At 54.8% G+C, this 27,966-nt stretch overlaps 1 protein-coding gene across 1 annotated transcript; it reads right to left on the bottom strand.

Annotated features, from left to right (window-relative positions):
* Positions 1–14: 14 nt before the first annotated feature.
* Positions 15–17,737, bottom strand: LOC147086406 (GTP-binding protein Rit1-like). The gene is made up of 6 exons (XM_085978498.1): positions 17,443–17,737; positions 12,139–12,267; positions 5,408–5,464; positions 3,896–3,969; positions 2,771–2,962; positions 15–840 (listed from the first exon to the last, which is right to left on the bottom strand). The coding sequence occupies exons 2-6, from the start codon at positions 12,236–12,238 to the stop codon at positions 610–612; spliced, it is 654 nt and encodes a 217-aa protein (XP_085834624.1). The 5' UTR covers positions 12,239–12,267; positions 17,443–17,737; the 3' UTR covers positions 15–609.
* Between the last annotated feature and the right edge of the window lie 10,229 nt (positions 17,738–27,966).

The raw sequence follows: 27,966 nt of genomic DNA, 5'->3' as shown, positions 1-27,966 counted from the left end.
TGGGAGTGTTTGATGGGACAGTGTAGAGGGAGCTTTACTCTGTATCTAACCCGTGCTGTACCTGCCCTGGGAGTGTTTGATGGGGACAGTGTAGAGGGAGCTTTACTCTGTATCTAACCCGTGCTGTACCTGCCCTGGGAGTGTTTGATGGGGACAGTGTAGAGGGAGCTTTACTCTGTATCTAACCCGTGCTGTACCTGCCCTGGGAGTGTTTGATGGGGACAGTGTAGAGGGAGCTTTACTCTGTATCTAACCCCTGCTGTACCTGCCCTGGGAGTGTTTGAGCTGATGTTGGGTGCGGCCCTGGGACTGTACTGTAGAAACCTGTCCATTAATGCGGCGATATGAATGACTAGTATGGTTATTTCAGTAGGTCCGTAGGGGTAACGGTGTGGGGGGAGGAATAGATTCTACTGCTTAATCCAGGCCACCGGGGGAGGGGTAAAACTACTGCAAAGTGGCTGATGCTCAGCCCCATAAACACACCCCTCGTGCGTTAACATGGAGAGGGGTAGGGGGCTGCTGGTGGAGGGAGGGGTGCGGGGTAGCTGCAGCCACAGTTTCCCCCCCCCCACTGCGGGGAACCCCCACCTCCACCCTCCCCCTCTCTCACGTGACCGAGTGCCTCTTCTTTCGGAAGGGCCCCTTTAGTCTCTTCCACACACTGTCCTTGAGCTTGCCGCGCCTCTCCTGCGCCAGCACGGCCTCCTTCTCCTTACGCCGGATCTCCCGCACCATGGCGTGGAACACGTCGTCGATGAAGTAGCGGAGGGCGGCCGAGGTCTCGAAGAACGGGCAGTTGAATTCTCGCGCCAGCACCGCGCCCTCGTCCTTCGACACCTGGGTGGCAAACAAGAGACACAGGCTCAGCCGGCAGTCTGGAACCGAACTGAACCCCCGACATTAGTCGGGGCAGGAGGGGGTCCGAGCTGCCCCGACATGGACCCGCACCCTCCGGTTGGGTTGGGTTGGATTGGATTAATAATCCAGCGCCTTTCACCCACCTCCGGACCCATACCAAAGCGCTTTACAGCCAATGCAGTGTTTTTGAAGTGGGATCTTTTACGTCCACCTGAAAGGGCAGACGGGGTCTCTGGTTTAACATCTCATCCGAAAGACGGCCCCTCCGACAGTGCGGTGATCCCTCAGTACCGCCCCTGCGACGCTCCCTCCGTACCACCCCTCCGACAGCACGGCGCTCCCTCAGTACCGCCCCTCCAACGCTCCCTCCGTACCGCCCCTCCGACAGCGCGGCGCTCCCTCAGTACCGCCCCTCCGACAGTGCGGCGATCCCTCAGTACCGCCCCTGCGACGGCGCGGCGCTCCCTCAGTACCGCCCCTGCGACAGCGCGGCGCTCCCTCAGTACCGTCCCTGCGACGGCGCGGCGCTCCCTCAGTACCGCCCCTCCGACGCTCCCTCAGTACCGCCCCTCCGGCGCTCCCTCAGTACCGGCGCTCCCTCAGTACCACCCCTCCGACGGCGCAGCGCTCCCTCAGTACCGCCCCTGCGACGGCGCGGCGCTCCCTCAGTACCGCCCCTCCGACGGCGCGCCGCTCCCTCAGTACCGCCCCTGCGACGGCGCGGCGCTCCCTCAGTACCGCCCCTCCGACGGCGCGGCGCTCCCTCAGTACCGCCCCTCCGACGCTCCCTCAGTACCGCCCCTCCGACGCTCCCTCAGTACCGCCGCTACCTCAGTACCGCCCCTGCGACGGCGCGGCGCTCCCTCAGTACCGCCCCTCCGACGGCGCGGCGCTCCCTCAGTACCGCCCCTCCGACGCTCCCTCAGTACCGCCGCTACCTCAGTACCGCCCCTCCGACAGCGCGGCGCTCCCTCAGTACCGCCCCTCCGACAGCACGGCGCTCCCTCAGTACCGCCCCTCCGACAGCGCGGCGCTCCCTCAGTACCGCCCCTCCGACAGCGCGGCGCTCCCTCAGTACCGCCCCTCCGACAGCGCGGCGCTCCCTCCGTAGCGCCCCTCCGACAGCGCGGCGCTCCCTCCGTACCGCCCCTCCGACGGTGCGGCGCGCTCCCTCCGTACCGCCCCTCTGATCCCACAGCCACTCTTTCGAAGCAGAGTAGGGTAGTTCTCCCAGTGCCCTGAAGCTAATACTTATCCCTCGACCGAACATCGCTTAAAAAACAGCTGATCTGGTCATTTATCACATTGCTGTTTGTGGGAGCTTGCTGTGCGCAAATTGGCTGCCACATTTCCTGCATTACAACAGTGACTACACTTCAAAAAAAAGTACTTCATTGGCTGTAAGGTGCTTTGAGACCTAAGGTGGTGAAAGGTGCTATAGAAATGCAATTTCTTTATATATCTGAATCAATTGTAGAGTGACTAGGGCCAAAGCTGGTTAAACTCCTCCCAGCCCGGGCTTATGAAGTGGGGTGGGGTGGTTCTCATAGAAGATAGGAGCAGGAGGAGGCCATTCGGCCCCTCGAGCCTGCTCTGCCATTCAATGCGATCATGGCTGATCATCCAAACTCAGTACCCTATCCCTGCCTTCTCCCCATATCCCTTGATCCCTTTAGCCTTAAGAAATATATCTAACTCCTTCTTGAATATATTTGATGAATTGGCCTCAACTGCCTTCTGTGGTAGAGAATTCCACAGGTTCACCACTCTCTGGGTGAAGAAATTCCTCCTCATCTCTGTCCTAAATGGCTTACCCCTTATCCTTAGACTGTGACCCCTGGTTCTGGACTCCCCCGCCATCGGGAACATCCTTCCTGCATCTAGTCTGTCTAGTCCTGTTAGAATTTACCTGCCGCAGGTTGCACAGGTCCGTCTTGTTCCCCACGAGCACCACCGGGATGTCATAGGTGTGCCGCACCCGGTAGATCAGATGCTTGAACTCCGTGGCCTCCTGGAAGCTGCGGCGGTCCGTGATGGAGTAACAGATGATGAATCCCTCTCCGCCGCGCATGTACTGGTCCCTCATGGCCGTAAACTCCGCCTGAAACGCAGGGTGCAAACACTCAGTCGCCGGGGAAACGAGACTGACACGCGGACATTTACACCCCCCCCCCCCCCCATTCCGACTTCGTGCCTCCTCCACCACCTCTGGAACGAAGCCATGAATCTGTAACTCGGTGGGCGGCACTCTCCCCCCGAGTCTCCTGTTCTTGGGTTCGAGTCCCACTCCAGAGACTTGAGCACAAAATCCAGGTTCACACTCCCAGTGCCAGTACTGAGGGAGCGCCGCACTGTCGGAGGGGCAGTACTGAGGGAGCGCCGCATTGTCGGAGGGGCAGTACTGAGGGAGCGCCGCACTGTCGGAGGGGCAGTACTGAGGGAGCGCCGCACTGTCGGAGGGGCAGTACTGAGGGAGCGCCGCACTGTCGGAGGGGCAGTACTGAGGGAGCGCCGCACTGTCGGAGGGGCAGTACTGAGGGAGCGCCGCACTGTCGGAGGGGCGGTACTGAGGGAGCGCCGCACTGTCGGAGGGGCGGTACTGAGGGAGCGCCGCACTGTCGGAGGGGCGGTACTGAGGGAGCGCCGCACTGTCGGAGGGGCAGTACTGAGGGAGCGCCGCACTGTCGGAGGGGCGGTACTGAGGGAGCGCCGCACTGTCGGAGGGGTGGTACTGAATGAGCGCCGCACTGTCGGAGGGGCGGTACTGAGGGAGCGCCGCACTGTCGGAGGGGCGGTACTGAGTGAGCGCCGCACTGTCGGAGGGGCGGTACTGAGGGAGCGCCGCACTGTCGGAGGGGCAGTACTGAGGGAGCGCCGCACTGTCGGAGGGGCAGTACTGAGGGAGCGCCGCACTGTCGGAGGGGCGGTACTGAGGGAGCGCCGCACTGTCGGAGGGGCAGTACTGAATGAGCGCCGCACTGTCGGAGGGGCGGTACTGAGGGAGAGCGCGCAAGGTGCTGCCCTCGTTACACACCTGTCCCGCTGTATCCAGGATGTCCAGATGTGCCGACTCGTCATCGATGCGCACGCGTGTTTTGTAGGCGTCCTCTGAGGAATGGAGAGGGGTTTAAAATAAATAAATTAGGAACAAGAGGCGGGAGTAAACCTCAGATCACATTCATCTTAAATTATCATCTCCTGTCCCTCCCTATCTCTGTAACCTCCTCCAGCCCTACGACCCTCCGAGATCTCGGCGCTCCTCCAATTCTGGCCTCTCGAGCATCCCCCCCGATTTCCATCGCTCCACCATTGGCGGCCGTGCCTTCAGCTGCCTGGGCCCCGAGCTCTGGAATTCCCTCCCTAAACCTCTCAGTCTCTCCTCCTTTAAGACGCTCCTTAAAACTGACCACCTTGACCAAGCTTTTGGTCACCTGTCGCTAATATCTCATGTGGCTCGGTGTCAAATTTTGTCTGATAATCGCTCCTGTGAAGCACCCTGGGACGTTTTACTGCGATAAAGGCGCTATATAAATGCAAGATATTACTGTTGTCCTGTGACCTCCTGCCTACCTTGGTTACTCAAGGACCCTTGGTCACGTCGACCAACGCCAGGGAGAGATCACTCCTCCAAACATCACAGCATTAATTGAGCTTCTCAAAGATCAGTGACGAATAACTTAACCATTGCTGGCTCCCACTGCCAGCAATATCCACTCCCAGGGCAGGTACAGCATGGGTTAGATACAGAGTAGAGCTCCCTCTACACTGTCCCCATCAAACACTCCCAGGGCAGGTACAGCACGGGTTAGATACAGAGTAAAGCTCCCTCTACACTGTCCCATCAAACACTCCCAGGGCAGGTACAGCACGGGTTAGATACAGAGTAAAGCTCCCTCTACACTGTCCCATCAAACACTCCCAGGGCAGGTACAGCACGGGTTAGATACAGAGTAAAGCTCCCTCTACACTGTCCCCATCAAACACTCCCAGGGCAGGTACAGCACGGGTTAGATACAGAGTAAAGCTCCCTCTACACTGTCCCCATCAAACACTCCCAGGGCAGGTACAGCACGGGTTAGATACAGAGTAAAGCTCCCTCTACACTGTCCCCATCAAACACTCCCAGGGCAGGTACAGCACGGGTTAGATACAGAGTAAAGCTCCGTCTACACTGTCCCATCAAACACTCCTGGGGCAGATACAGCACGGGGTTAGATACAGAGTAAAGCTCCGTCTACACTGTCCCATCAAACACTCCCAGGGCAGGTACAGCACGGGTTAGATACAGAGTAAAGCTCCCTCTACACTGTCCCCATCAAACACTCCCAGGGCAGGTACAGCACGGGTTAGATACAGAGTAAAGCTCCCTCTACACTGTCCCATCAAACACTCCCAGGGCAGGTACAGCACGGGTTAGATACAGAGTAAAGCTCCCTCTACACTGTCCCATCAAACACTCCCAGGGCAGGTACAGCACGGGGTTAGATAGAGAGTAAAGCTCCCTCTACACACCCCACGAGTAGTTCAGACTGAAGCCGTCTCTTACCGATTGTCGGGTCATGGTAATCGAGGAAGCGATGGCTGATGAACTGCATCGTCATGGCTGCAAGAAGACAAACAAATTAAACCTTCAGACATGGCCGTGAAGAATGACACCACAAGTCCCGGCCGGAATAGAGATGATTGGCTAATTTCCCCTTGTCAATCACGCCTGGATGCCGCACTGCTGTTAGTGACTGCGGTTGATTTCATGCACATAATTTATATTCTGTAACTATCCTTCACTCACTGCGGTTTTGCTGGAGAAATAATCCTGCTTTTATCAGGAGACATTGCTGCAGTTTTGGTCATGAGCTCTGTTTTGCTGTAGTTCGGAGCATCTCTTTGGTTTAACTAGACTCTAGACTGTTTGTTGTAGTGCGCTGTGCAAATGGACTGTTTGCTGCAAGTCCGGCCGCCCTCCTTCTCATTGGCAAACACAGTGGTGTTAATAGACGCTCTGCTTCGATACTCTGATCTGCCCTAGGGCCCCAGTAACAGGCCATTCAGAAACCCCGCCCCGCCCCCCTCCTGCAGCTCAATAAGTTTAACAAGAAATCTGATCGATCCACCCTGCTCAGAGCTCAGTTGGTAAATTTACTGTCTATTGTGGTACTGAGCCCCGCACGCTGGAAGGTTATCGGGGTCCGTCCCCAGACCTTGCATTCAAATCCTGCCACGACCTCCCTATCTCTGTAACCTCCTACAATCCTCCGAGATCTCTGCGCTGCTCCAATTCTGGCCTCTTGAGCATCCTCCGATTTCCATCGCTCCACCATTGGTGGCCGTGCCTTCAGCTACCTGGGCCACGAGCTCTGGAATTCCCACCCTAAACCTCTCTGCCTTTAAGACGCTCCTTAAAACCGACCTCTTTGACCCAGCTTTTGGTCGCCTGTCCTAATATCTCCCTCTGTGGCTCGATCTCAAATTTTGTTTGATAAATCGCTCCCATGCAGCGCCTTGGGACGTTTTATTACGTTAAAGGCGCTATATAAAGGTAAGTTGCTGTCGTTAAACTGTAAAATAACTGTGTAGTGAATCATTCTGTTCATCGTGTAACTCGGGCCTCCATCCTTGTAAATCCTCCATTAGAATCATATTATGGTTACAGCACGGAAGGCGGCCATTCGGCCCGTCGAGCCAGTGCCGACTCTCAGCTAGTCCCACTCCCCCGCCCTTTCCCCGTAGGTTTTTAAACAGAAAGAACTCGCCTTTCACAAATGTTTTTCTTTCAGGTACTTATCCAACTCCCTTTTGAAAGCCACGATTGAGTCTGCCTCCACCACCCTCTCAGGCAGTGCATTCTAGATCCTAACCACTCACTCTTTCTCTGCTTCATCATATTCTCTGTCTCTTTCGTCATCCAGGGAGCTCTGACTTTAGTTGCCCTGCCTTTCCCCCTAGTGGGAATGTACCTCGACTGTACCCGAACTATTTCCTCTTTAAAGGCAGCCCATTATTCCACTACAGTTTTGCCTGCCAGTCTTTGATTCCAGTTTACCCGGGCCAGATCCATTCTCATCCCACTGAAATTGGCCTTCCCCCAGTTAAACATTTTTACTCTAGATTGCTCCCTGTCCTTTTCCATAGCTAATCTAAACCTTATGATACTATGATCACTATTCCCTCAATATTCACCGACTGATACTTGCTCCACCTGACCTACCTCATTCCCCAGAACCAGATCCAGCAATACCTCCTCCCTCGTCGGGCTGAAAACATACTGATCAAGAAAGTTATCCTGAACACACTCCAGAAATTCTTCCCCTTCTCTGCCCTTTACCCAGTCTATATTAGGATAGTTGAAGTTCCCCATTATTACAACTCTATAGTTCTTGCATCTTTCTGTAATTTCTGTGCAAATTTGCTCCTCCATATCTTTCCCACTAGTTAGTGGCCTATAGAATACACCTAGTGTAATGGCACCTCTATTATTTCTTAACTCTAGCCATATCAATTCTGTCCTTGACCCCTCCAGGACATCCTCCCTCTCCAGCACTGTAACATCCTCCTTGACCAATACTGCCACCCCACCTCCTATCTTTCCTGAACACCTTATAAGCAGGAATATTTAATACCCAATCCTGCCCTTTTTTGAGCCAGGCCTCAGTTATTGCCACAGCATCATCTTCCCACGTGGCTATTTGCGCCTGCAGCTCACCAACCTTGTTTACTACGCTTCGTGCGTTCACACACATACTGTCAACCCATCTTAGACCATACAATAGCAAAATACTGCGGATGCTGGAAATCCAAAATAACAACAGAAAAAGCTGGGAAAACTCAGCAGGTCACGGCAGCATCCGTGGAGAGAGAAACAGGGTCAACGTTTCAGGTCAAAGACCTTTCGTCAGACCATCCTGAAGACCTTTCATCTTAGAGTGGCAGGCAGTGACTAGTGGGGTACCGCAGGGGTCGGTCCTTGGACCCCAGCTATTCACAATATATATTAATGATCTAGACAAGGGAACTAGATGTAATATCTCCAAATTTGCAGACGACACAAAGCTGGGTGGGCGTGTGTGCTGTGAGGAGGATGCTGAGAAACTCCAGTATGATTTGGACAGGTTGGGTGATTGGGCAAAGCATAGCAGATGCAATATAATGTGGATAAATGTGAGGTTATCCACTTTGGTGGCAAAAACAGGAAGGCAGATTATTATCTGAATGGCAATAGATTGGGAGAAGGGGGAGTGCAACGAGACCTGGGTGTCCTTGTGCACCAGTCGCTGAAGGTAAGCATGCAGTGCAGCAGGCGGTTAAGAAGACAAATGGTATGTTGGCCTTCGTAGCAAGAGGGTTCGAGTACAGGAACAAGGATGTCTTGCTGCAGTTGTACAGGGCCTTGGTGAGACCACACCTTGAGTACTGTGTGCAGTTTTGGTCACCTTATCTGAGGAAGGATGTTCTTGCCATGGAAGGAGTTCAGCGAAGATTCACCAGGCTGATACCTGGGATGGCAGGAATGATGTATGAGGAGAGATTGGGACGATTGGGCTTGTACTCGCTGGCGTTTAGAAGAATGAGAGGGGATCTTATTGAAACTTATAAAATTCTGACAGGACTAGACAGACTAGATGCAGGAAGGATGTTCCCGATGGTCGGGGAGTCCAGAACCAGGGGTCACAGTCTAAGGATAAGGGGTAGGCCATTTAGGACTGAGATGAGGAGGAATTTCTTCACCCAGAGAGTGATGAACCTGTGGAATTCTCTACCACAGAAGGCAGTTGAGGCCAATTCATTAAATATATTCAAGAAGGAGTTGGATATATTTCTTAAGGCTAAAGGGATCAAGGGGTATGGGGAGAAGGCAGGGACAGGGTACTGAATTTGGAGGATCAGCCATGATCGCATTGAATGGCGGAGCAGGCTCGAGGGGCCGAATGGCCGACTCCTGCTCCTATCTTCTATGTTTCTATGTAGACCATCCTGTATTCTCTCTTCGTTTGACCCCGCCCCAATACCTTCAATACCTTACTATTTCTTACTTCAGTGCTCTCTGCCTCTCCCAATGCTTTGAGCACTTCACTTCTCCGCTTTGGAATGTTACATCCTAGTGCCCACCCCCCTGCCAACTTAGTTTAAACCCTCCCCATCAGCACTAGCAAACCTCCCTGCGAGGATACTGGTTCTGGCCCTGTTGAGGTGTAACCTGTCCGGCCTGTATGGGTCCCACCTCCCCCAATGCCCCAGGAATCTAAAGCCCTCCCTCCTGCACCATGTCTCCAGCCAGGCATTCATCTGCTCTATCCTCCTATTTCTATACTCACTGGCGTGTGGCACCGGGAGTAATCCAGAGATTTTTTTTTTTTTTTAATTCATTCTTGGGGATGTGGACGTCGCTGGCAATGCCAGCATTTATTGCCCATCCCTAATTGCCCCTTGAGAAGGTGGTGGTGAGCCGCCTTCTTGAACCGCTGCAGTCCCGTGTGGCGAAGGTGCTCCCACAGCGCTGTTAGGGAGGGAGTTCCAGGATTTTGACCCAGCGACGATGAAGGAACGGCCCGAGATATTTCCAAGTCGGGATGGTATGTGTGTGACTTGGAGGGAAACTTGGAGGCGGTGGTGTTCCCACGTGCCTGCTGCCCTTGTCCTTCTAGGTGGAAGAGGTCGCGGGTTTGGGAGGTGCTGCCGAAGAAGCCTTGGCGAGTGGCTGCAGTGCATCTTGTAGATGGTCCACACTGCAGCCACGGTGCGCCGGTGGTGGAGGGAGTGAATGTTTAAGGTGGTGGATGGGGTGCCAATCAAAACTCCCCTTTTGAGGTCCTGCTTTTTAATCTCTTCCCTCGCTCCCTGAAATCTGCCTGCAGGACCTTATCCCTCTTTCTACCCATGTCGTTGGTACCGATATGGACCACGACCTCTGGCTGTTCGCCCCCCCCTCCCTCAGAATGTCCTGCAGCCGCGCGGTGACCTTTCTCGACACTTTCTCCATTCCCCGCGCTCAGTGCTCGCTTCGCCTGGAGACTTGGGTTGCCATGGCATCTATTCATGCTGGGTATTATGAGGACGAGCAGATGACATCACCGTCAACTTAATCCCTGTGGGAAAGCCCCAGTGCTGAAGGAGGGCGTTCCTGACGTGTTGGGGGGGAGGGGAGGGAGAGGCGAGGGGAATGACTTCCTGGTAACCAGGGGGGAGGGGCAGGACTGAGATGGTGCGAGGAGTCGGGACGGGGAGAGGAGACAGAAACCGTCCCGATTAATAAAATTTGCAAAGTGTGAAACCAGAACCGAGAGGGTTATAGTGAACAGGCTGGGGCTCTTTTCTCTAGCAAAGAGAAGGCGGAGGGGTGACCTGATCGAGGTCTTTAATATTACAAAGGGGTTTGACGTAGAGAATATGTTTCCACTTGTGGGTGGAATCCAAAACTAGGGGCCATCAATAGAAGATAGAATCATAGAATGGTTACAGCAGAGAAGGAGGCCATTCGGCCCGTCGAGCCCGTGCCGGCTCTCTGCAGGAGCACTTCAGCTAGTCCCGCTCCCCCGCCCTTTCCCCGGAGCCCTGCAAATTTATTTTCCTTCAGGTACTTACCCAATTCCCTTTTGAAATCCGCGAATGAGTCTGCCTCCACCGCCCTTTCAGGCAGTGCATTCCAGATCCTAACCACTCGCTGAGTAAAAAAGTTTTTCCTCATGTCGCCTTTGGTTCTTCTGCCAATCACCTTAAATCTGTGTCCTCTGGTTCTCGGCCCTTCCGCCAATGGGAACAGTTTCTCCCGATCTACTCTGTCCAGACCCCTCATGATTTTGAACACCTCGATCAAATCTCCTCTCAATCTTCTCTGCTCCAAGGAGAACAACCCCAGCTTCTCCAGTCTATCCACGTAACTGAAGTCCCTCATCCCTGGAACCATTCTTGTAAATCTTTTCTGCACCCTCTCTAAGGACATCACATCCTTCCTAAAGTGCGGTGCCCAGAATTGGACACAATACTCCAGTTGAGGCTGAACCAGTGTTTTATACAGGTTCATCATAACTTCCATGCTTTTGTACTCTATCCCTCTATTTATGAAGCCCAGGATCCCGTATGCTTTTTTAACTGCTTTCTCAACCTGCCCTGCCACCTTCAATGATTTGTGCACATATAAACGCCAGCTCTCTCTGTTAATGCACCCCCTTTAGGATTGTAGCCTTTCGTTTACAGGAAACTCTTTTCTATCCAGCACCAACGGGACCGGCGTGGTGCCGGTTTATCAAAAAGTCCGGATTACAGAGCGGTACAGTAACAGGTACGAGAGCCCCGTACACAGCAACAAATCCAGGCTTCCCTGTTGCTTAGCAACAGATGCAGGAACTCCGGCCACAGACCAAGCGTCCCTGTTGCTTAGCAACAAGTGCAGGAACCCCGGTTACACAGCCACAGATCCAGGAACTGCCACTAATATGAAGTAAAACTTACCTGAACCTACTCCTGAATTTTGCCGGTTAACAGAGCTTTCCGGTTATTTTTTTTTAGGTGCCAGTAAATCGAGAGTTTCTTGTATATTGCGCCTCCTCATTCTTTCTACCAAAATGTATCACTTTGCACTTTTCTGCGTTAAATTTCAAATGCCCATTTCACCAGCTAATCAACTCTTATCAAAACCCCTCAAGATTTTGAACACCTCTGTTTAAGTCACACACCATCCTGACTTGGAAATATATCGGCCGTTCCTTCATCGTCGCTGGGTCAAAATCCTGGAACTCCCTCCCTAACAGCACTGTGGGAGCACCTTCACCACACGGACTGCAGCGGTTCAAGAAGGCGGCTCACCACCACCTTCTCGAGGGCGATTAGGGATGGGCAATAAATGCCGGCCTTGCCAGCGACACCCACATCCCAGGAACGAATAATTTTAAAAAAATCTCCCTGTAACCTCTGCTGTAAGGAGAACAACCCCAGTTTCTCTAGTCTGCTGTATAACAAGTCCCTCCGCCCTGGTACCATTCTGGTCAATCTCCTCTTGCGATGCCCAGAATTGGCCAAAATACTTCAGTCAAGGCCTAACCAGTGATCAAGGTTTAATTGGGGGAGAGGGTCTTTGTTCTGCGACCTCAGCAGCCAAGAGTTGGGTGCACTCTGGGACGGCCCCCGTAGTCGAATAGCTGGCTGAGTCTGGAGCCCCGGCAATGAAGGAATGGCCGTCGGGACGGGGTAGTGACCTGTCGGACCGCACCACCGAGCGAGTCGTGGCCCGATTCCCGGAAGGAAAACCAAAAAAAAAAATCGGATCGTAACGGGAGGCCCACGTACCGCTCTTCCCGACTCCGCCCGCCCCCAGCATCACGATCTTGTACTCGCGGATTCCACCGGCGGCGCTTGCACTCGGCCGGGCCGAAGCGGCGGCCTCCATCGTTGCCCGGCTTCACTCCTGTTTCCGGACTGCAAATACAAATCGGGGCCGTTACCTAGAATCACAGAAAGTTACAGCACGGAAGGAGGCCATTTCGGCCCATTGTGTCCGCGCCGGCCAACAAAGAGCTATCCAGCCTAATCCCACTTCCCAGCTCTTGGTCCGTAGCCCTGCAGGTTACAGCATCCCAAGTGCACATCCAAGTACTTTTTAAATGTGGTTAGGGTTCCTGCCTCTACCACCCTTTCAGGCAGTGAGTTCCAGACCCCCACAACCCTCTGGGTGAAGAAATTTCCCCTCAAATCCTCTCTAAACCTCCTACCAATTACTTTAAATCTGTGCCCCCTGGTTTTTGACTCCTCTGCTAAGGGAAATAAGTCCTTTCTATCCACTTTATCTAGGCCCCTCATAATTTTATACGCCTCAATAAGGTCTCCCTCTCAGCCTCCTCTGTTCCAAGGAAAACAGACCCAGCCGATCCAATCTTCCCTCATAGCTGAGATTCTCTACTCCCAGCAACATCCTTGTAAATCTCCTCTGTAACCTCTCGAGTGCAGTCACATCTTTCCTGTAATGTGCTAACCAGAACTGCATGCAGTACTGGAGCTGTGCCCTAACTAGTGTTTTATATTGAAGCATAACCCCCCTTGCTCTTATATTCTATGCCTCGGCTAATAAAGGCAAGCATTCCGTATGCCCTCTTAACCACCTTATCTACCTGGCCTGCTACCTTCAGGGATCTGTGGACATGCACTCCAAGGTCCCTTTGTTCCTCTACACGACTCAGGTGTCCTACCATTTAATGTGTATTCCCTTTCCTGGTTAGCCCTCCCCAAATGCATTACCTCACACTTCTCCGGATTGAATTCCATTTGCCACTGTTCTGCCCACCTGACCAACGTTGCTGCCCAGGAAACCTCTCGTCCGCACCATCCCCGTGCGCACCCTCTCGTCCTCAGCTGGCTATCATCCATGCCTCCCAGCATTTAGAAAAATCCTGCATCACATTCCCCCTTTGCCTCCCGCGCCAACCGCCCCATCTTTACTCCACCAGAAACAGGCGAGTTTCTCCTCGGTGCTGGCACCCCGAAAAAAAATCCCAGAGGGAAAGAACAACACAAATCTTGCTGGCGTTACACCCCACTCCACCCCGCCAAAAAAAATCGACAGCAAAATAAATATTAATGTTGCTTCCTTCCTTGCCCAGAGACAGGAGCTGCCCGCTCGGCTCTACGGGCGAGCGCCCTGCGTCAGGTGGAACTGAGCCACGAGGACCAGCGAGGACCCGGCAGTACCGAGGGAGCGCCGCACTGTCGGAGGGGCGGTACTGAGGGAGCGCCGCACTGTCGGAGGGGCGGTACTGAGGGAGCGCCGCAATGTCGGAGGGGCAGTACTGAGGGAGCGCCGCACTGTCGGAGGGGCAGTACTGAGGGAGCGCCGCACTGTCGGAGGGGCAGTACTGAGGGAGCGCCGCACTGTCGGAGGGGCGGTACTGAGGGAGCGCCGCAATGTCGGAGGGGCGGTACTGAGGGAGCGCCGCACTGTCGGAGGGGCAGTACTGAGGGAGCGCCGCACTGTGGGAGGGGCAGTACTGAGGGAGCGCCGCACTGTCGGAGGGGCGGTACTGAGGGAGCGCCGCACTGTCGGAGGGGCGGTACTGAGGGAGCGCCGCAATGTCGGAGGGGCGGTACTGAGGGAGCGCCGCACTGTCGGAGGGGCGGTACTGAGGGAGCGCCGCACTGTCGGAGGGGCGGTACTGAGGGAGCGCCGCACTGTCGGAGGGGCGGTACTGAGGGAGCGCCGCACTGTCGGAGGGGCGGTACTGAGGGAGCGCCGCACTGTCGGAGGGGCGGTACCGAGGGAGTGCCGCACTGTCGGAGGGGTGGTACCGAGGGAGCGCCGCACTGTCGGAGGGGCGGTACTGAGGGAGCGCCGCACTGTCGGAGGGGCAGTACTGAGGGAGCGCCGCACTGTCGGAGGGGTGGTACCGAGGGAGCGCCGCACTGTCGGAGGGGCGGTACCGAGGGAGCGCCGCACTGTCGGAGGGGCAGTACTGAGGGAGCGCTGCACTGTCGGAGGGGCAGTACTGAGGGAGCGCCGCACTGTCGGAGGGGCAGTACTGAGGGAGCGCCGCACTGTCGGAGGGGCGGTACTGAGGGAGCGCCGCACTGTCGGAGGGGCGGTACTGAGGGAGCGCCGCACTGTCGGAGGGGCAGTACTGAGGGAGCGCCGCACTGTCGGAGGGGCGGCACTGAGGGAGCGCCGCACTGTCGGAGGGGCGGCACTGAGGGAGCACCGCACTGTCGGAGGGGCGGCACTGAGGGAGCGCCGCACTGTCGGAGGGGCGGCACTGAGGGAGCGCCGCACTGTCGGAGGGGCGGCACTGAGGGAGCGCCGCACTGTCGGAGGGGCGGCACTGAGGGAGCGCCGCACTGTCAGAGGGGCAGCACTGAGGGAGCGGCGCACTGTCACCTCACCCCAAGTGGGCCATTCATCACTGACAGTGAATGGTTGCAGGCTGTTCCACTTAGGGTCCGCAGGGTCACTGGACCGTGATCAGGCGTAAGGACTCTGGCTGATTTACACCCGCCACCGCGCCACACACCTGGAGGAGGTTAGAGAGATCGGGAGGGGTGTAGGGCTGGAGGGGGTTACAGAGATGGGGAGGGGTGTACAGGCTGGAGGGGGTTACAGAGATGGGGAGGGGTGTAGGGCTGGAGGGGGTTACAGAGATGGGGAGGGGTGTAGGGGGGTTACAGAGATGGGGAGGGGTGTACAGGCTGGAGGGGGTTACAGAGATGGGGAGGGGTGTAGGGCTGGAGGGGGTTACAGAGATGGGGAGGGGTGTAGGGGCTGGAGGGGGTTACAGAGATGGGGAGGGGTGTAGGGGCTGGAGGGGGTTACAGAGATGGGGAGGGGTGTAGGGCTGGAGGAGGTTACAGAGATAGGGAGGGGTGTAGGGGCTGGAGGGGGGTTACAGAGATAGGGATGTAGGGCTGGAGGAGATTACAGAGATAGGGAGGGGTGTAGGGCTGGAGGGGGTTACAGAGATGGGGAGGGGTGTAGGGCTGGAGGAGGTTACAGAGATAGGGGTGTAGGGGCTGGAGGGGGGTTACAGAGATGTGGAGGGATATGGGGCTGGAGATGGTTAGAGAGATGGGGAGGGGTGTAGGGCTGGAGGGGGTTACAGAGATGGGGAGGGGTGTACAGGCTGGAGGGGGTTACAGAGATGGGGAGGGCTGGAGGGGGTTACGGAGGGAGGGAGGGGTGTAGGGGCTGGAGGGGGTTACAGAGATGGGGAGGGGTGTAGGGCTGAAGGAGGTTACAGAGATAGGGAGGGGTGTCGGGGCTGGAGGGGGGTTACAGAGATAGGGAGGGGTGTAGGGGCTGGAGGAGATTACAGAGATAGGGAGGGGTGTAGGGCTGGAGGAGATTACAGAGATAGGGAGGGGTGTAGGGCTGGAGGGGGTTACAGAGATGGGGAGGGGTGTAGGGCTGGAGGAGGTTACAGAGATGGGGAGGGGTGTAGGGGCTGGAGGGGGGTTACAGAGATGTGGAGGGATATGGGGCTGGAGGAGGTTAGAGAGAAGGGGAGGGGTGTAGGGCTGGAGGGGGTTACAGAGATAGGGAGGGGTGTCGGGCTGGAGGAGGTTACAGAGATAAGGAGGGGTGTAGGGCTGGAGGAGGTTACAGAGATGGGGGGGTGTAGGGCTGGAGGAGGTTACAGAGATGGGGGGGTGTAGGGGGTTACAGAGATGGGGAGGGGTGTAGGGCTGGAGGAGGTTACAGAGATAGGGAGGGGTGTAAGGGCTGGAGGCGGTTACAGAGATGTGGAGGGATATGGGGCTGGAGGAGGTTAGAGAGATGGGGAGGGGTGTAGGGCTGGAGGGGGTTACAGAGATAGGGAGGGGTGTCGGGCTGGAGGAGGTTACAGAGATAAGGAGGGGTGTAGGGCTGGAGGAGGTTACAGAGATGGGGGGGTGTAGGGCTGGAGGAGGTTACAGAGATGGGGGGGTGTAGGGGGTTACAGAGATGGGGAGGGGTGTAGGGCTGGAGGGGGTTACAGAGATAGGGAGGGGTGTAGGGCTGGAGGGGGTTACAGAGATAGGGAGGGGTGTAGGGCTGGAGGGGGTTACAGAGATAGGGAGGGGTGTAGGGCTGGAGGAGGTTACAGAGATAGGGAGGGGTGTAGGGGCTGGAGGAGGTCACAGAGATAGGGAGGGGTGTAGGGGCTGGAGGAGGTTACAGAGATAGGGAGGGGTGTAGGGGCTGGAGGAGGTCACAGATAGGGAGGGGTGTAGGGCTGGAGGAGGTTACAGAGATAGGGAGGGGTGTAGGGCTGGAGGGGGTTACAGAGATAGGGAGGGGTGTAGGGGCTGGAGGAGTTTACAGAGATAGGGAGGGGTGTAGGGGCTGGAGGAGGTTACAGAGATAGGGAGGGGTGTAGGGGCTGGAGGAGGTTACAGAGATAGGGAGGGGTGTAGGGCTGGAGGAGGTTACAGAGATAGGGAGGGGTGTAGGGGCTGGAGGAGGTTACAGAGATAGGGAGGGGTGTAGGGCTGGAGGAGGTTACAGAGATAGGGAGGGGTGTAGGGCTGGAGGGGGTTACAGAGATGGGGAGAGAGTCTGTGTGGTGTGTGTGAGACACCGAGGAGGCAGTGTGATAATTACAACGACTTTTTTTGTGAAAAAGTCAGCTGTAATGAATTTCAACCAGCAGTAATTTTACGAGCGATCGCCCGGGGCGAACATTTTGCAATTACTGGGACAGATTGAATCCTGGCCTCCCACGCTGGGCTGAGCTGCTCCAGAAACGGTGCAAGGGCCCCGGCTTCAGAGTGCAGCAGAGGCCGGTGGCTGGGCAGCGCACAGCTCAACACCAAAAAACAGGAAAAGTTTTGACAAGAAACACCGTGAGATGTTCAGATTTTTAAAAAAAATAAAGAAACCAGTTTGCAAAGGAGTGCTGCATAATTAAAAGGCGAAAATTAGAACTCAGCTTTTGTTTGTTTCAGTGCAAAAAAACAAGCCCCTGATAGTTAGACACACAGAAAAGTTTTTGGTTAAAATTTTGAGTTCAGTTGCTGAACTTTTGAGAAGTTAAAGATTTTGGTTAAAAGTTTGAGTTCAGTTGGTGAACTTTTCAGAAGTTCAAGTTTTTGGTTAAAAGTTTGAGTTCAGTTGCTGAACTTTTGAGAAGTTACCTTTAAGTGGGTCAGCGGTCCCACGCCCTCATCCTGCTCGAAAGATCGGGAATGACTTTTGAATTTGAAGTTGAGTCTTCCTCCCCTCGGAATTCTCCACTCTATCTCCCTCCGGCCAGAAGTTTTTCCTCAATCCAGAAACTTTTTTCTTTCCTCTCTCTCCCCACCCACCGCCCTCGCAGGGTCTTAGTGCCCGCCTTCTTCGTTGGCCGTGGTAACAGAGGACGAGCTGAATCAGCACTGGTCTCTCCAGGAGCTCAGTTTTGTTTTGTTCTCTTTCTCTCTCTCTCTCTCTCTGCCCCCTCTTCTATTTCCTTGTTACGTGTTTCACAAGTATGCAAAGTACAGAAGGGACAGCCCTGCCGGTTCGACCAGGGATTAGCTGAACCCAGCTCATCAGCAATTTGCCTTAATCCAGCGTCGCCCGAGGGCGCTTTGCGGGCAGCGGTTAGCGGACAAAATTCGACACCGTGAGGAGATATTCGGACAGGCGAGCAAAAAGCTTGGTCAAAGAGGCCGGTTTTTAAACAGAAAGAACTCGCCTTTCGCCACCTCATGACGTCCCAAAGCGCTTTACAGCCAATGAAGTACTTTTTTTGAAATGTCGTCGCTGTTGTAATGTAGGAAACGCGGCAGCCAATTTGCGCACAGCAAGCTCCCACAAACAGCAATGTGATAATGACCAGATCATCTGTTTTAGTGATGTTGGTTGAGGGATGAATATTGGCCCCAGGACAGTGCGGAGAACTCCCCCTGCTCCTCTTCCAATAGTGGCCGTGGGATCTTTTACATCCACCTGAGAGAGCAGACAGGGGCCTCAGTTTAACGTCTCATCCGAAAGACGGCACCTCCGACAGTGCGGCGCTCCCTCAGTACCGCCCCTCCGACAGTGCGGCGCTCCCTCAGTACCGCCCCTCCGACAGTGCGGCGCTCCCTCAGTACCGCCCCTCCGACAGTGCGGCGCTCCCTCAGTACCGCCCCTCCGACAGTGCGGCGCTCCCTCAGTACCGCCCCTCCGACAGTGCGGCGCTCCCTCAGTACCGCCCCTCCGACAGTGCGGCGCTCCCTCAGTACCGCCCCTCCGACAGTGCGGCGCTCCCTCAGTCCTGCCCCTCCGACAGTGCGGCGCTCCCTCAGTACAGCCCCTCCGACAGTGCGGCGCTCCCTCAGTACCGCCCCTCCGACAGTGCGGCGCTCCCTCAGTACCGCCCCTCCGACAGTGCGGCGCTCCCTTAGTCCTGCCCTGGAGTGAGTGTCAGCCTGGATTTTTGTGTTCAAGTCTCTGGAGTGAGACTTGAACCCACAACCTTCTGACTCAGAGGCAAGTGTCCTGCCCACAGAGCCATAGCTGACACACCGTACTTAAGGAGCGTCTTAAAGGAGGAGAGAGAGAGGCGGAGAGGTTCAGGGAGGGCATTCCAGAGCTCGGGGCCCAGGCAGCTGAAGGTACGGCCGCCAATGGTGGAGCGATGGAAATCGGGGGATGCTCAAGAGGCCAGAATTGGAGGAGCGCAGAGATCTCGGGGGGGTTGTAGGGCTGGAGGCGGTTACAGAGATAGGGAGAGAGCGAGGAGGCCATGGAGGGGATTTGAACAAAAGGTGGATGTGGGCGGTGGGCCAACACAGTTGATCTCAGTGCCCCCCCCCCGCAAAACCCTCCCCTAGAGAGGGGTAAATCAGGGAACTTCTGCTGGGAATATTGTGTCTGTGGATTGGGGAATTGTCTGTGATGCAGCTCATAGTTGAATAGCCTCCCACCACCACTGCGTGCTCAGTAATGAATGGCCCTGTGGGCGAGGTAACGGTGGGCAGCATTCAGGAACGGGGCGGGGAGAAAAAAATCAATGTAAAAGGAGAGTTAGTGAATAAATCATAGAATCAGAACAGGCCATTCAGCCCATCCAGTCTAATCCCACTCTCCCCCTCACTCCCCGCACCCTTTAATATCGCACCCAGTCTAATCCCACTCTCCCCCTCTCCGCACCCTTTAATATCCCACCCAGTCTAATCCCTCACTCCCCGTACCCTTTAATATCCCACCCAGTCTAATCCCACTCTCCCCCTCTCTCCCCGTACCCATTAATATCCCACCCAGTCTAATCCCACTCTCCCCCTCACTCCCCGCACCCTTTAATATCCCACCCAATCTAATCCCACTCTCCCCCTCACTCCCCGCACCCTTTAATATCCCACCCAGTCTAATCCCACTCTCCCCCTCTCCCCGCACCCATTAATATCCCACCCAATCTAATCCCACTCTCCCCCTCACTCCCCGCACCCTTTAATATCCCACCCAGTCTAATCCCACTCGCCCCCTCACTCCCCGCACCCTTTAATATCCCACCCAGTCTAATCCCACTCTCCCCCTCACTCCCCGCACCCTTTAATATCCCACCCAGTCTAATCCCACTCTCCCCTTCACTCCCCGTACCCTTTAATATCCCACCCAGTCTAAACCCACTCTCTCCCTCACTCCCCGCACCCTTTAATATCCCACCCAGCCTAATCCCACTCTCCCCCTCACTCCCCGTACCCTTTAATATCCCACCCAGTCTAATCCCACTCTCCCCCTCACTCCCCGCACCCTTTAATATCCCACCCAGTCTAATCCCACTCTCTCCCCGCACCCATTAATATCCCACCCAGTCTAATCCCACTCTCCCCCTCACTCCCCGCACCCTTTAATATCCCACCCAGTCTAATCCCACAAGGGATGGGAAACCAGACAATGACTCTCCAACAGTGCTAGCCCCCCCACCCCGACTAGTGATCAACTCAAGAACAGTGCAATCTCGGGAAGGACATATTGGTCTTGGAGGTGGGGGGCAGAGTGATACCCGGGGGCTAAAAGGGTTAAATTATGAGGACAGGCTGCACAGACTGGGCTTGTATTCCCTCGAGTTTAGAAGATTAAGGGGTGATCTGATCGAGGTGCTTAAGATGATTAAAGGATTCGATGGGGTCGAGAGAGAGAAACTATTTCCTCTGGTGGGGGGAGTCCAGAACAAGGGGGGGCGTCACCTTAAAATTAGAGCCAGGCCGTTCAGGGGTGATGTCGGGAAGCACTTCTTCACACAAAGGGTGGTGGAAATCTGGAATTCGCTCCCCCAAAAAAGCTGTCGAGGCTGGGGGTCAATTGGAAATTTCAAGATTGAGATGGATCGATTTTTGTTAGGGAAGGGTACCGAGGGGGATGGAGTAGATAAGAACATAAGAAATAGGAGTAGGCCATTCGGCCCCTCGAGCCTGCTCCGCCATTTAATGAGATCATGGCTGATCTTCGACCTCAACTCCATTCACTGGTCCTATCACCATATCCCTTGATGCCCTTACCAGTCAGAAATCTATCGACTTCTGTTTTGAATATACCCAATGATGGAGCCTCCACAGCCCTCTGGGGTAGAGAATTCCAAAGATTCACCACCCTCTGAGTGAAGAAATTTCTTCTCGTCTCAGTCCTGAATGGCCGACCCTTTATCCTGAGGATGTGGCCCCTGGTTCTAGACTCCCCAGCCAAGGGAAACATTCTCCCAGCATCCACCCTATCAAGCCCTGTAATAATTTTGTATGCTTCAATGAGATCCCCCTCTCATTCTTCTGAATTCAAGAGAATACAGGCCTAGTTTACTCAATCTCTTCTCATACATAGAAACATAGAAGATAGGAGCAGGAGTAGGCCATTCGGCCCCTCGAGCCTGCTCCGCCATTTAATGAGATCATGGCTGATCATCCAAATTCAGTACCCTGTCCCTGCCTTCTCCCCATACCCCTTGATCCCTTTAGCCTTAAGAAATATATCAAACTCCTTCTTGAATATATTTAATGAATTGGCCTCAACTGCCTTCTGTGGTAGAGAATTCCACAGGTTCACCACTCTCTGGGTGAAGAAATTCCTCCTCATCTCTGTCCTAAATGGCTTACCCCTTATCCTTAGACTGTGACCCCTGGTTCTGGACTCCCCGCCATCGGGAACATCCTTCCTGCATCTAGTTTGTCCAGTCCTGTTAGAATTTTATAAGTTTCAATGAGATCCCCTCTCATTCTTCTAAACTCCAGTGAGTATAAGCCCAATCGACCCAATCTCTCCTCATACGTCATTCCTGCCATCCCAGGTATCAGTCTGGTAAATCTTCGCTGAACTCCTTCCATGGCAAGAACATCCTTCCTCAGATAAGGCGACCAAAACTGCACACAATACGACAGTCCTGCCATCCCAGGAATCAATCTGGTGAACCTTCGTTGCACTCCTCTGGATTTGAGGTACAGATCGGCCATAAGAACATAAATAGGAGCAGGAGTAGGCCAATCGGCCCCTCGAGCCTGCTCCACCATTCAATAAGATCATGGCTGATCTGATCCTAACCTCAAATCTACTATCACTCTGCATCCACCCAAACCCATGTGATCTTCTGGGAGAGGCTAAAAACCCAATGGCCAATTTGGGAGAAACAAATCTGGGAAATTCCTCTCCGACCCATCTAGGCGATCGAAACTCGTCCAGGAGATCACTGTCCCTATATTTTTTATAGTACTTACCTTCTGTAAAAGGTGATCTTCACCCCAGCCAGGAACAGGAATAGAACCATCTCCTGAAATCTAACACATAATTAGAACACAAGAAGTAGGAGCAGAACCAGGCTACACGGCCCCTGGGCCCGCTCCGTTACCCACAGGGCCATGACCGTTCCGAACATAGATCTAATTGGATGGTGGAACAGGCCCCAGGGGCTGAATGGCCTCCTCCTTGTTCCCGAGTTCCTACGGTCTGGAAGCAGCTTACTCGTCTTCCAGGAAGTCAAAGTGGGAATGGAATGGTTCAAAGGTCAGGGGCAGGGCAAGAAAACCGAGAGTTACAGAGAGAAAAAATAGGGAGGCCGGTCACACACACACACACAAGGATGTGAAACTGCCGAGACTTTCGTTCAGTTCTTCCCCTTTCAGTTTATAGCCTTGTTTCCTGTGGGTGCTGCCGACACAACTTAAAGCTACAGAAATAACAACCGAAAATGCTGGAAAAACTCAGCGGGCCAGGGCAGCATCCGTGGAGAGAGAAACAGAGTTAACGTTTCAGGTCGAAGGCCCTTCCTCAGAACTGGGAAAAAAACAGGAAAGGGGACAGATTTTAAAGCGAATTAGGGGCTGGGAAAAGGGGGAGAGGATTAAAGACCAAAAGGGAAGGTCAGCGACAGGATAGAAAGCAGGAGAGGTTAAGAGACATTGAGAGATATTCAAGGAACGAAGGATGGCTCTGGATGAAGTGTGAACGGTCCTGGCAGAATGAGGGACAGCTGTCGTGTGGGAGGGAAGGAAAAAAGCCCAGACGAAAGTGTGGATTTAAAAAAAAAGAGAATATATAATATATATTATGTGTGATAGGGGCCGAGGTTATGATCTGAAATTGTTGAACTCCCTGTTGAGTCCGGAAGGCCCAATCGGAAGGTGAGGTGTTGTTCCTCGAGCTTATGCTGAGCTTCCGTGGAACAATGCAAGAGGCCGAGGATGGTGAGGTCCGAGTGGGAATGGGGCGGTGAATTAAAGTGACAGGCGACCGGAAGCTCGGGGTCACCCTTACGGACTGAACGGAGGTGTTCCGCAAAGCAGTCGCCCAATCTGCGTTTGGTCTCCCCAGTGTAGAGGAGACCGCATCGTGAGCAGCGAATACAGTATACTAGATTGCAGGAAGTACAAGTAAATCGCTGTTTCACCTGGAAGGGGTGTTTGGGGCCCTGGACAGTGGGAAGGGGGGAGGTATAAGGGCAGGTGTTGCATCTCCTGCACTTGCACGGGAAGGTGCCGGGCGAAGGGGAAGGGGTGCTGGGGGTGGTAGAGGAGTGGACTAGGGTGTATCGTTAAAGCTACAGAATATCAGCTCGCACAGTGTCTAGACTGTGGACCCTCCTGTGTGTCACTGACCCATACGGACCAGAATCTCCCAGGGCCCGCTCCTACCTACCTGAATGCAGTCAGTGTATCTCCAGCAAATCAGACCCTGAGCCACATCAGGAGATATTAGGGCAGGTGACCAAAAGCTGGGTCAAAGAGGTCGGTTTTAAGGAGCGTCTTAAAGGAGGAGAGAGAGGCGGAGAGGTTTAGGGAGGGAATTCCAGAGCTCGGGGCCCCAGGCGGCTGAAGGCACGGCCGCCAATGGTGGAGCAATGGAAATCGGGGGATGCGCAAGAGGCCAGAATTGGAGGAGCGCAGAGATCTCGGAGGGTTGTGGGGCTGGAGGAGGTTACAGAGATAGGGAGGGGCGAGGCCATGGAGGGATTTGAAAAGCTCCTGAGTTCCCCGAAGTTGTATCCGCGGGACCCTCCTCTTCCGCATCTACCTGCAGCCTCCCAGCAGTACCGCCACAGGTCGAACCAGCTCCTTCAATAGTGTAGTGGGCAAACTAGCTAAACTAAAACAGATCCTGTACACATACAGTACACACAGCGGGTAAAAGGGAAGGATTCACTCCCGTCTGGGACTGTACGGCCCGTGTGTGTCTCGGTGTCAGCTCCTGTACATGTACAGTACACAGCTGGTAAAAGGGAAGGATTCACTCCCGTCTGGGACTGTACGGCCCGTGTGTGTCTCAGTGTCAGCTCCTGTACATGTACAGTACACAGCTGGTAAAAGGGAAGGATTCACTCCCGTCTGGGACTGTACGGCCCGTGTGTGTCTCGGTGTCAGCTCCTGTACATGTACAGTACACAGCTGGTAAAAGGGAAGGATTCACTCCCGTCTGGGACTGTACGGCCCGTGTGTGTGTCTCAGTGTCAGCTCCTGTACATGTACAGTACACAGCTGGTAAAAGGGAAGGATTCACTCCCGTCTGGGACTGTACGGCCCGTGTGTGTGTCTCGGTGTCAGCTCCTGTACATGTACAGTACACAGCTGGTAAAAGGGAAGGATTCACTCCCGTCTGGGACTGTACGGCCCGTGTGTGTGTCTCAGTGTCAGCTCCTGTACATGTACAGTACACAGCTGGTAAAAGGGAAGGATTCACTCCCGTCTGGGACTGTACGGCCTGTGTGTGTCTCAGTGTCAGCTCCTGTACGGCCCGTGTGTGTGTCTCAGTGTCGGCTCCTGTACAGCCCGTGTGTGTGTCTCAGTGTCAGCTCCTGTACGGCCCGTGTGGGTGTCTCAGTGTCGGCTCCTGTACGGCCCGTGTGTGTGTCTCAGTGTCAGCTCCTGTACGGCCCGTGTGTGTCTCAGTGTCAGCTCCTGTACAGCCCGTGTGTGTGTCTCAGTGTCGGCTCCTGTACAGCCCGTGTGTGTGTCTCAGTGTCAGCTCCTGTACGGCCCGTGTGGGTGTCTCAGTGTCAGCTCCTGTACGGCCCGTGTGTGTCTCAGTGTCAGCTCCTGTACAGCCCGTGTGTGTGTCTCAGTGTCGGCTCCTGTACGGCCCGTGTGTGTGTCTCAGTGTCAGCTCCTGTATGGCCCGTGTGTGTGTCTCAGTGTCAGCTCCTGTACGGCCCGTGTGTGTGTCTCAGTGTCAGCTCCTGTACGGCCCGTGTGTGTGTCTCAGTGTCAGCTCCTGTACATGTACAGTACACAGCTGGTAAAAGGGAAGGATTCACTCCCGTCTGGGACTGTACGGCCTGTGTGTGTCTCAGTGTCAGCTCCTGTACATGTACAGCACGCAGCGGGTAAAAGGGAAGGATTCACTCCCGTCTGGGACTGTACGGCCTGTGAGTGTCTCAGTGTCGGCTCCTGTACGGCCCGTGTGTGTGTCTCAGTGTCAGCTCCTGTACGGCCCGTGTGTGTGTCTCAGTGTCAGCTCCTGTACGGCCCGTGTGTGTGTCTCAGTGTCGGCTCCTGTACGGCCCGTGTGTGTGTCTCAGTGTCAGCTCCTGTACGGCCCGTGTGTGTGTCTCAGTGTCAGCTCCTGTACAGCCCGTGTGTGTGTCTCAGTGTCGGTTCCGGTACACGTACTGTACACACAGTGAGAAAAGGGAACGATTCACTCCCATCCTGGTCATTACAGGATCTGCTGTGATTTCTGACATGCAACATGAACAGAGGAGCTGGTAGAGGGGAGCTGCTGGAAGCTGTGTTAGAATTGAAGGGATTTGAATTCAAAAGCCCAGTGCCTCGGTGGTGGGTCGGAGCTGTTTCCTGAGCTACATCACCCACACAAGAAGGCGTACAACTGCTTAAATCATACACGTCTTTCATAATCTGCATACATTGCATGTTCTACTGGCAGCTTTTTTCAGATAGAATCACACAGCACAGGAGGAGGCCATTCGGCCCATTGTGCCTGTGCCGGCTCTTTGAACGAGCTCCCCAATTAGTCCCACTCCCCCCTGCTCTTTCCCCACAGCCCTGCAAATTTTCCCCTTCAAGTATTTCTCCAATTCCCTTTGAAAGTTACTATTGAATCTGCTTCCACCGCCCTGTCATGCAGCGCGTTCCAGACCTGGACGACGTTCAGGCTTGGGCTGATAAGTGGCAGGTAACATTCGCACCACACAAGTGCCAGGCAATGACTATCTCCAACAAGCGAGAGTCTAACCACCTCCCCTTGACATACAATGGCATTACCATCGCAGAATCCCCCACCATCAACATCCTGGGGGTCACCATTGACCAGAAACTTAACTGGACCAGCCACATAAATACTGTGGCAGCAAGAGCGGGTCAGAGGCTGGGTATTCTGCGGCGAGTGTCTCACCTCCTGACTCCCCAAAGCCTTTCCACCATCTACAAGGCACAAGTCAGGAGTGTGATGGAATACTCTCCACTTGCCTGGATGAGTGCAGCTCCAACAACACTCGAGAAGCTCGACACCATCCAGGACAAAGCAGCCCGCTTGATTGGCACCCCATCCACCACCTTAAACATTCACTCCCTCCACCACCGGCGCACCGTGGCTGCAGTGTGTACCATCTACAAGATGCACTGCAGCAACTCGCCAAGGCTTCTTCGGCAGCACCTCCCAAACCCGCGACCTCCTCCCCCTAGAAGGACAAGGGCAGCAGGCGCGCGGGAACACCACCACCTCCAAGTTCCCCTCCGAGTCACACACACCATCCTGACTTGGAAATATATCGGCCGTTCCTTCATCGTCGCTGGGTCCAAATCCTGGAACTCCCTCCCTAACAGCACTGTGGGAGCACCTTCACCACACGGACTGCAGCGGTTCAAGGCGGCTCACCACCACCTTCTCAAGGGGCAACTAGGGATGGGCAATAAATGCTGGGCCGTGCCAGCGATGTCCACATCCCAGGTATGAATTTAAAAAAAAGAAAACTCGAAGAAACCAATGTCGTCTCCGCTTCCCCCTCTGGTTCTTTTGTCAATCACCTTCAAGCTGTGTCCCCTGGTTACCGATCCTCCTGCCCCTGAAAACAGATCGTGTAAAAATATTTGAAAGGAGAAAAAATTCGCAGGGCTTTGGGGGCGAGAGAGCGGGGGAGAGTGGGACTAATTAGATGGCTCTTTTCAAAAGAGCCGGCAGCGACACGACGGGCCGAATGGCCTCCCCCTTTTCTTGCGCTGTGCGATTCTGTGACTCTTCCCGGTGTACGTGGGGTTTAACACCGCCAGTGAAGGCTGCAGCCATTGTCCGGTGATGAATGGGCAGAGACGGAGAAAGAGAGACAGAGGGCGGGGGGGGGGGGGGTGGGGAGGCTGAGAGAATGTCGTTGTTTGAGGTTGACAGTGCTTTCATTCAGGCTCAGGCTCCATGTGATGCTGGCAGCCAAGAGCAAACCCTTTCTGGGATTCGAATTCCCAGCCGCAGCTCGAGGGCAACAAAGAGATGCGTTGTGTTTAATTAATTTACTTCACCGTAATGTCACGGCAACAGTCCGCCCCCAGATATAGCTGCCTTTTTCTCCAATTCTCTCCCCTCAGGTGCTGTGTTTCTGTTTGTTTGTTTGTTTCTGCACAGCTAGACTTTGCTGTACATTGTCTGTGGTTTGTACTTGCAAGTTAGAACATAAGAATTAGGAGCAGGAGTCGGCCATTCGGCCCCTCGAGCCTGCTCCGCCATTCGATAAGATCATGGCTGATCCTCTATCTCAACTCCACCGTCCTGCCCGATCCCCATATCCCTCGATTCCCCAAAAATCCATCGATCTCAGTCTTGTCAGTGTTAGCTGTGGGTCTGTGGGTAGCACTCTCGCCTCTGAGACAGAAGGTTGTGGGTTCAAGTCCCACTCCAGAGACTTGAGCACTTAAAGCTAGGCTGACACTCCCAGTACTGAGGGAGCGCCTCACTGTCGGAGGGGCGGTACTGAGGGAGCGCCTCACTGTCGGAAGGGCGGTACCGAGGGAGCGCCGCACTGTCGGAGGGGCGGTACCGAGGGAGCGCCGCACTGTCGGCGGGGCTGTACCGAGGGAGCGCCGCACTGTCGGAGGGGCGGTACCGAGGGAGCACCGCACTGTCGGAGGGGCGGTACTGAGGGAGCGCCGCACTGTCGGAGGGGCGGTACTGAGGGAGCGCCGCACTGTCGGAGGGGCGGTACTGAGGGAGCGCCGCACTGTCGGAGGGGCGGTACTGAGGGAGCGCCGCACTGTCGGAGGGGCGGT

Source organism: Somniosus microcephalus, unplaced genomic scaffold (assembly GCF_052327205.1).
Source record: "Somniosus microcephalus isolate GS21.2 unplaced genomic scaffold, FLI_Smic_1.0 unresolved_chr7, whole genome shotgun sequence".
In the NCBI taxonomy this organism is placed as follows: Eukaryota; Metazoa; Chordata; class Chondrichthyes; order Squaliformes; family Somniosidae; genus Somniosus; species Somniosus microcephalus.
The sequence above is the reverse complement of the archived record's forward strand: the minus strand, read 5'-3'. Positions and strand labels throughout refer to the sequence as shown.

Bases quoted from the DNA above. Each gene is read 5' to 3' on its own strand.
- LOC147086406 (XM_085978498.1), bottom strand. From the start codon at position 12,238: ATGGAGGCCGCCGCTTCGGCCCGGCCGAGTGCAAGCGCCGCCGGTGGA. The intron at 3,970-5,407 runs GTAAGAGACGGC...TCCATTCCTCAG, and splicing joins TTACCATGACCCGACAATCG to AGGACGCCTACAAAACACGC. The intron at 841-2,770 runs GTAAATTCTAAC...TTTGCCACCCAG, and splicing joins ACCTGTGCAACCTGCGGCAG to GTGTCGAAGGACGAGGGCGC.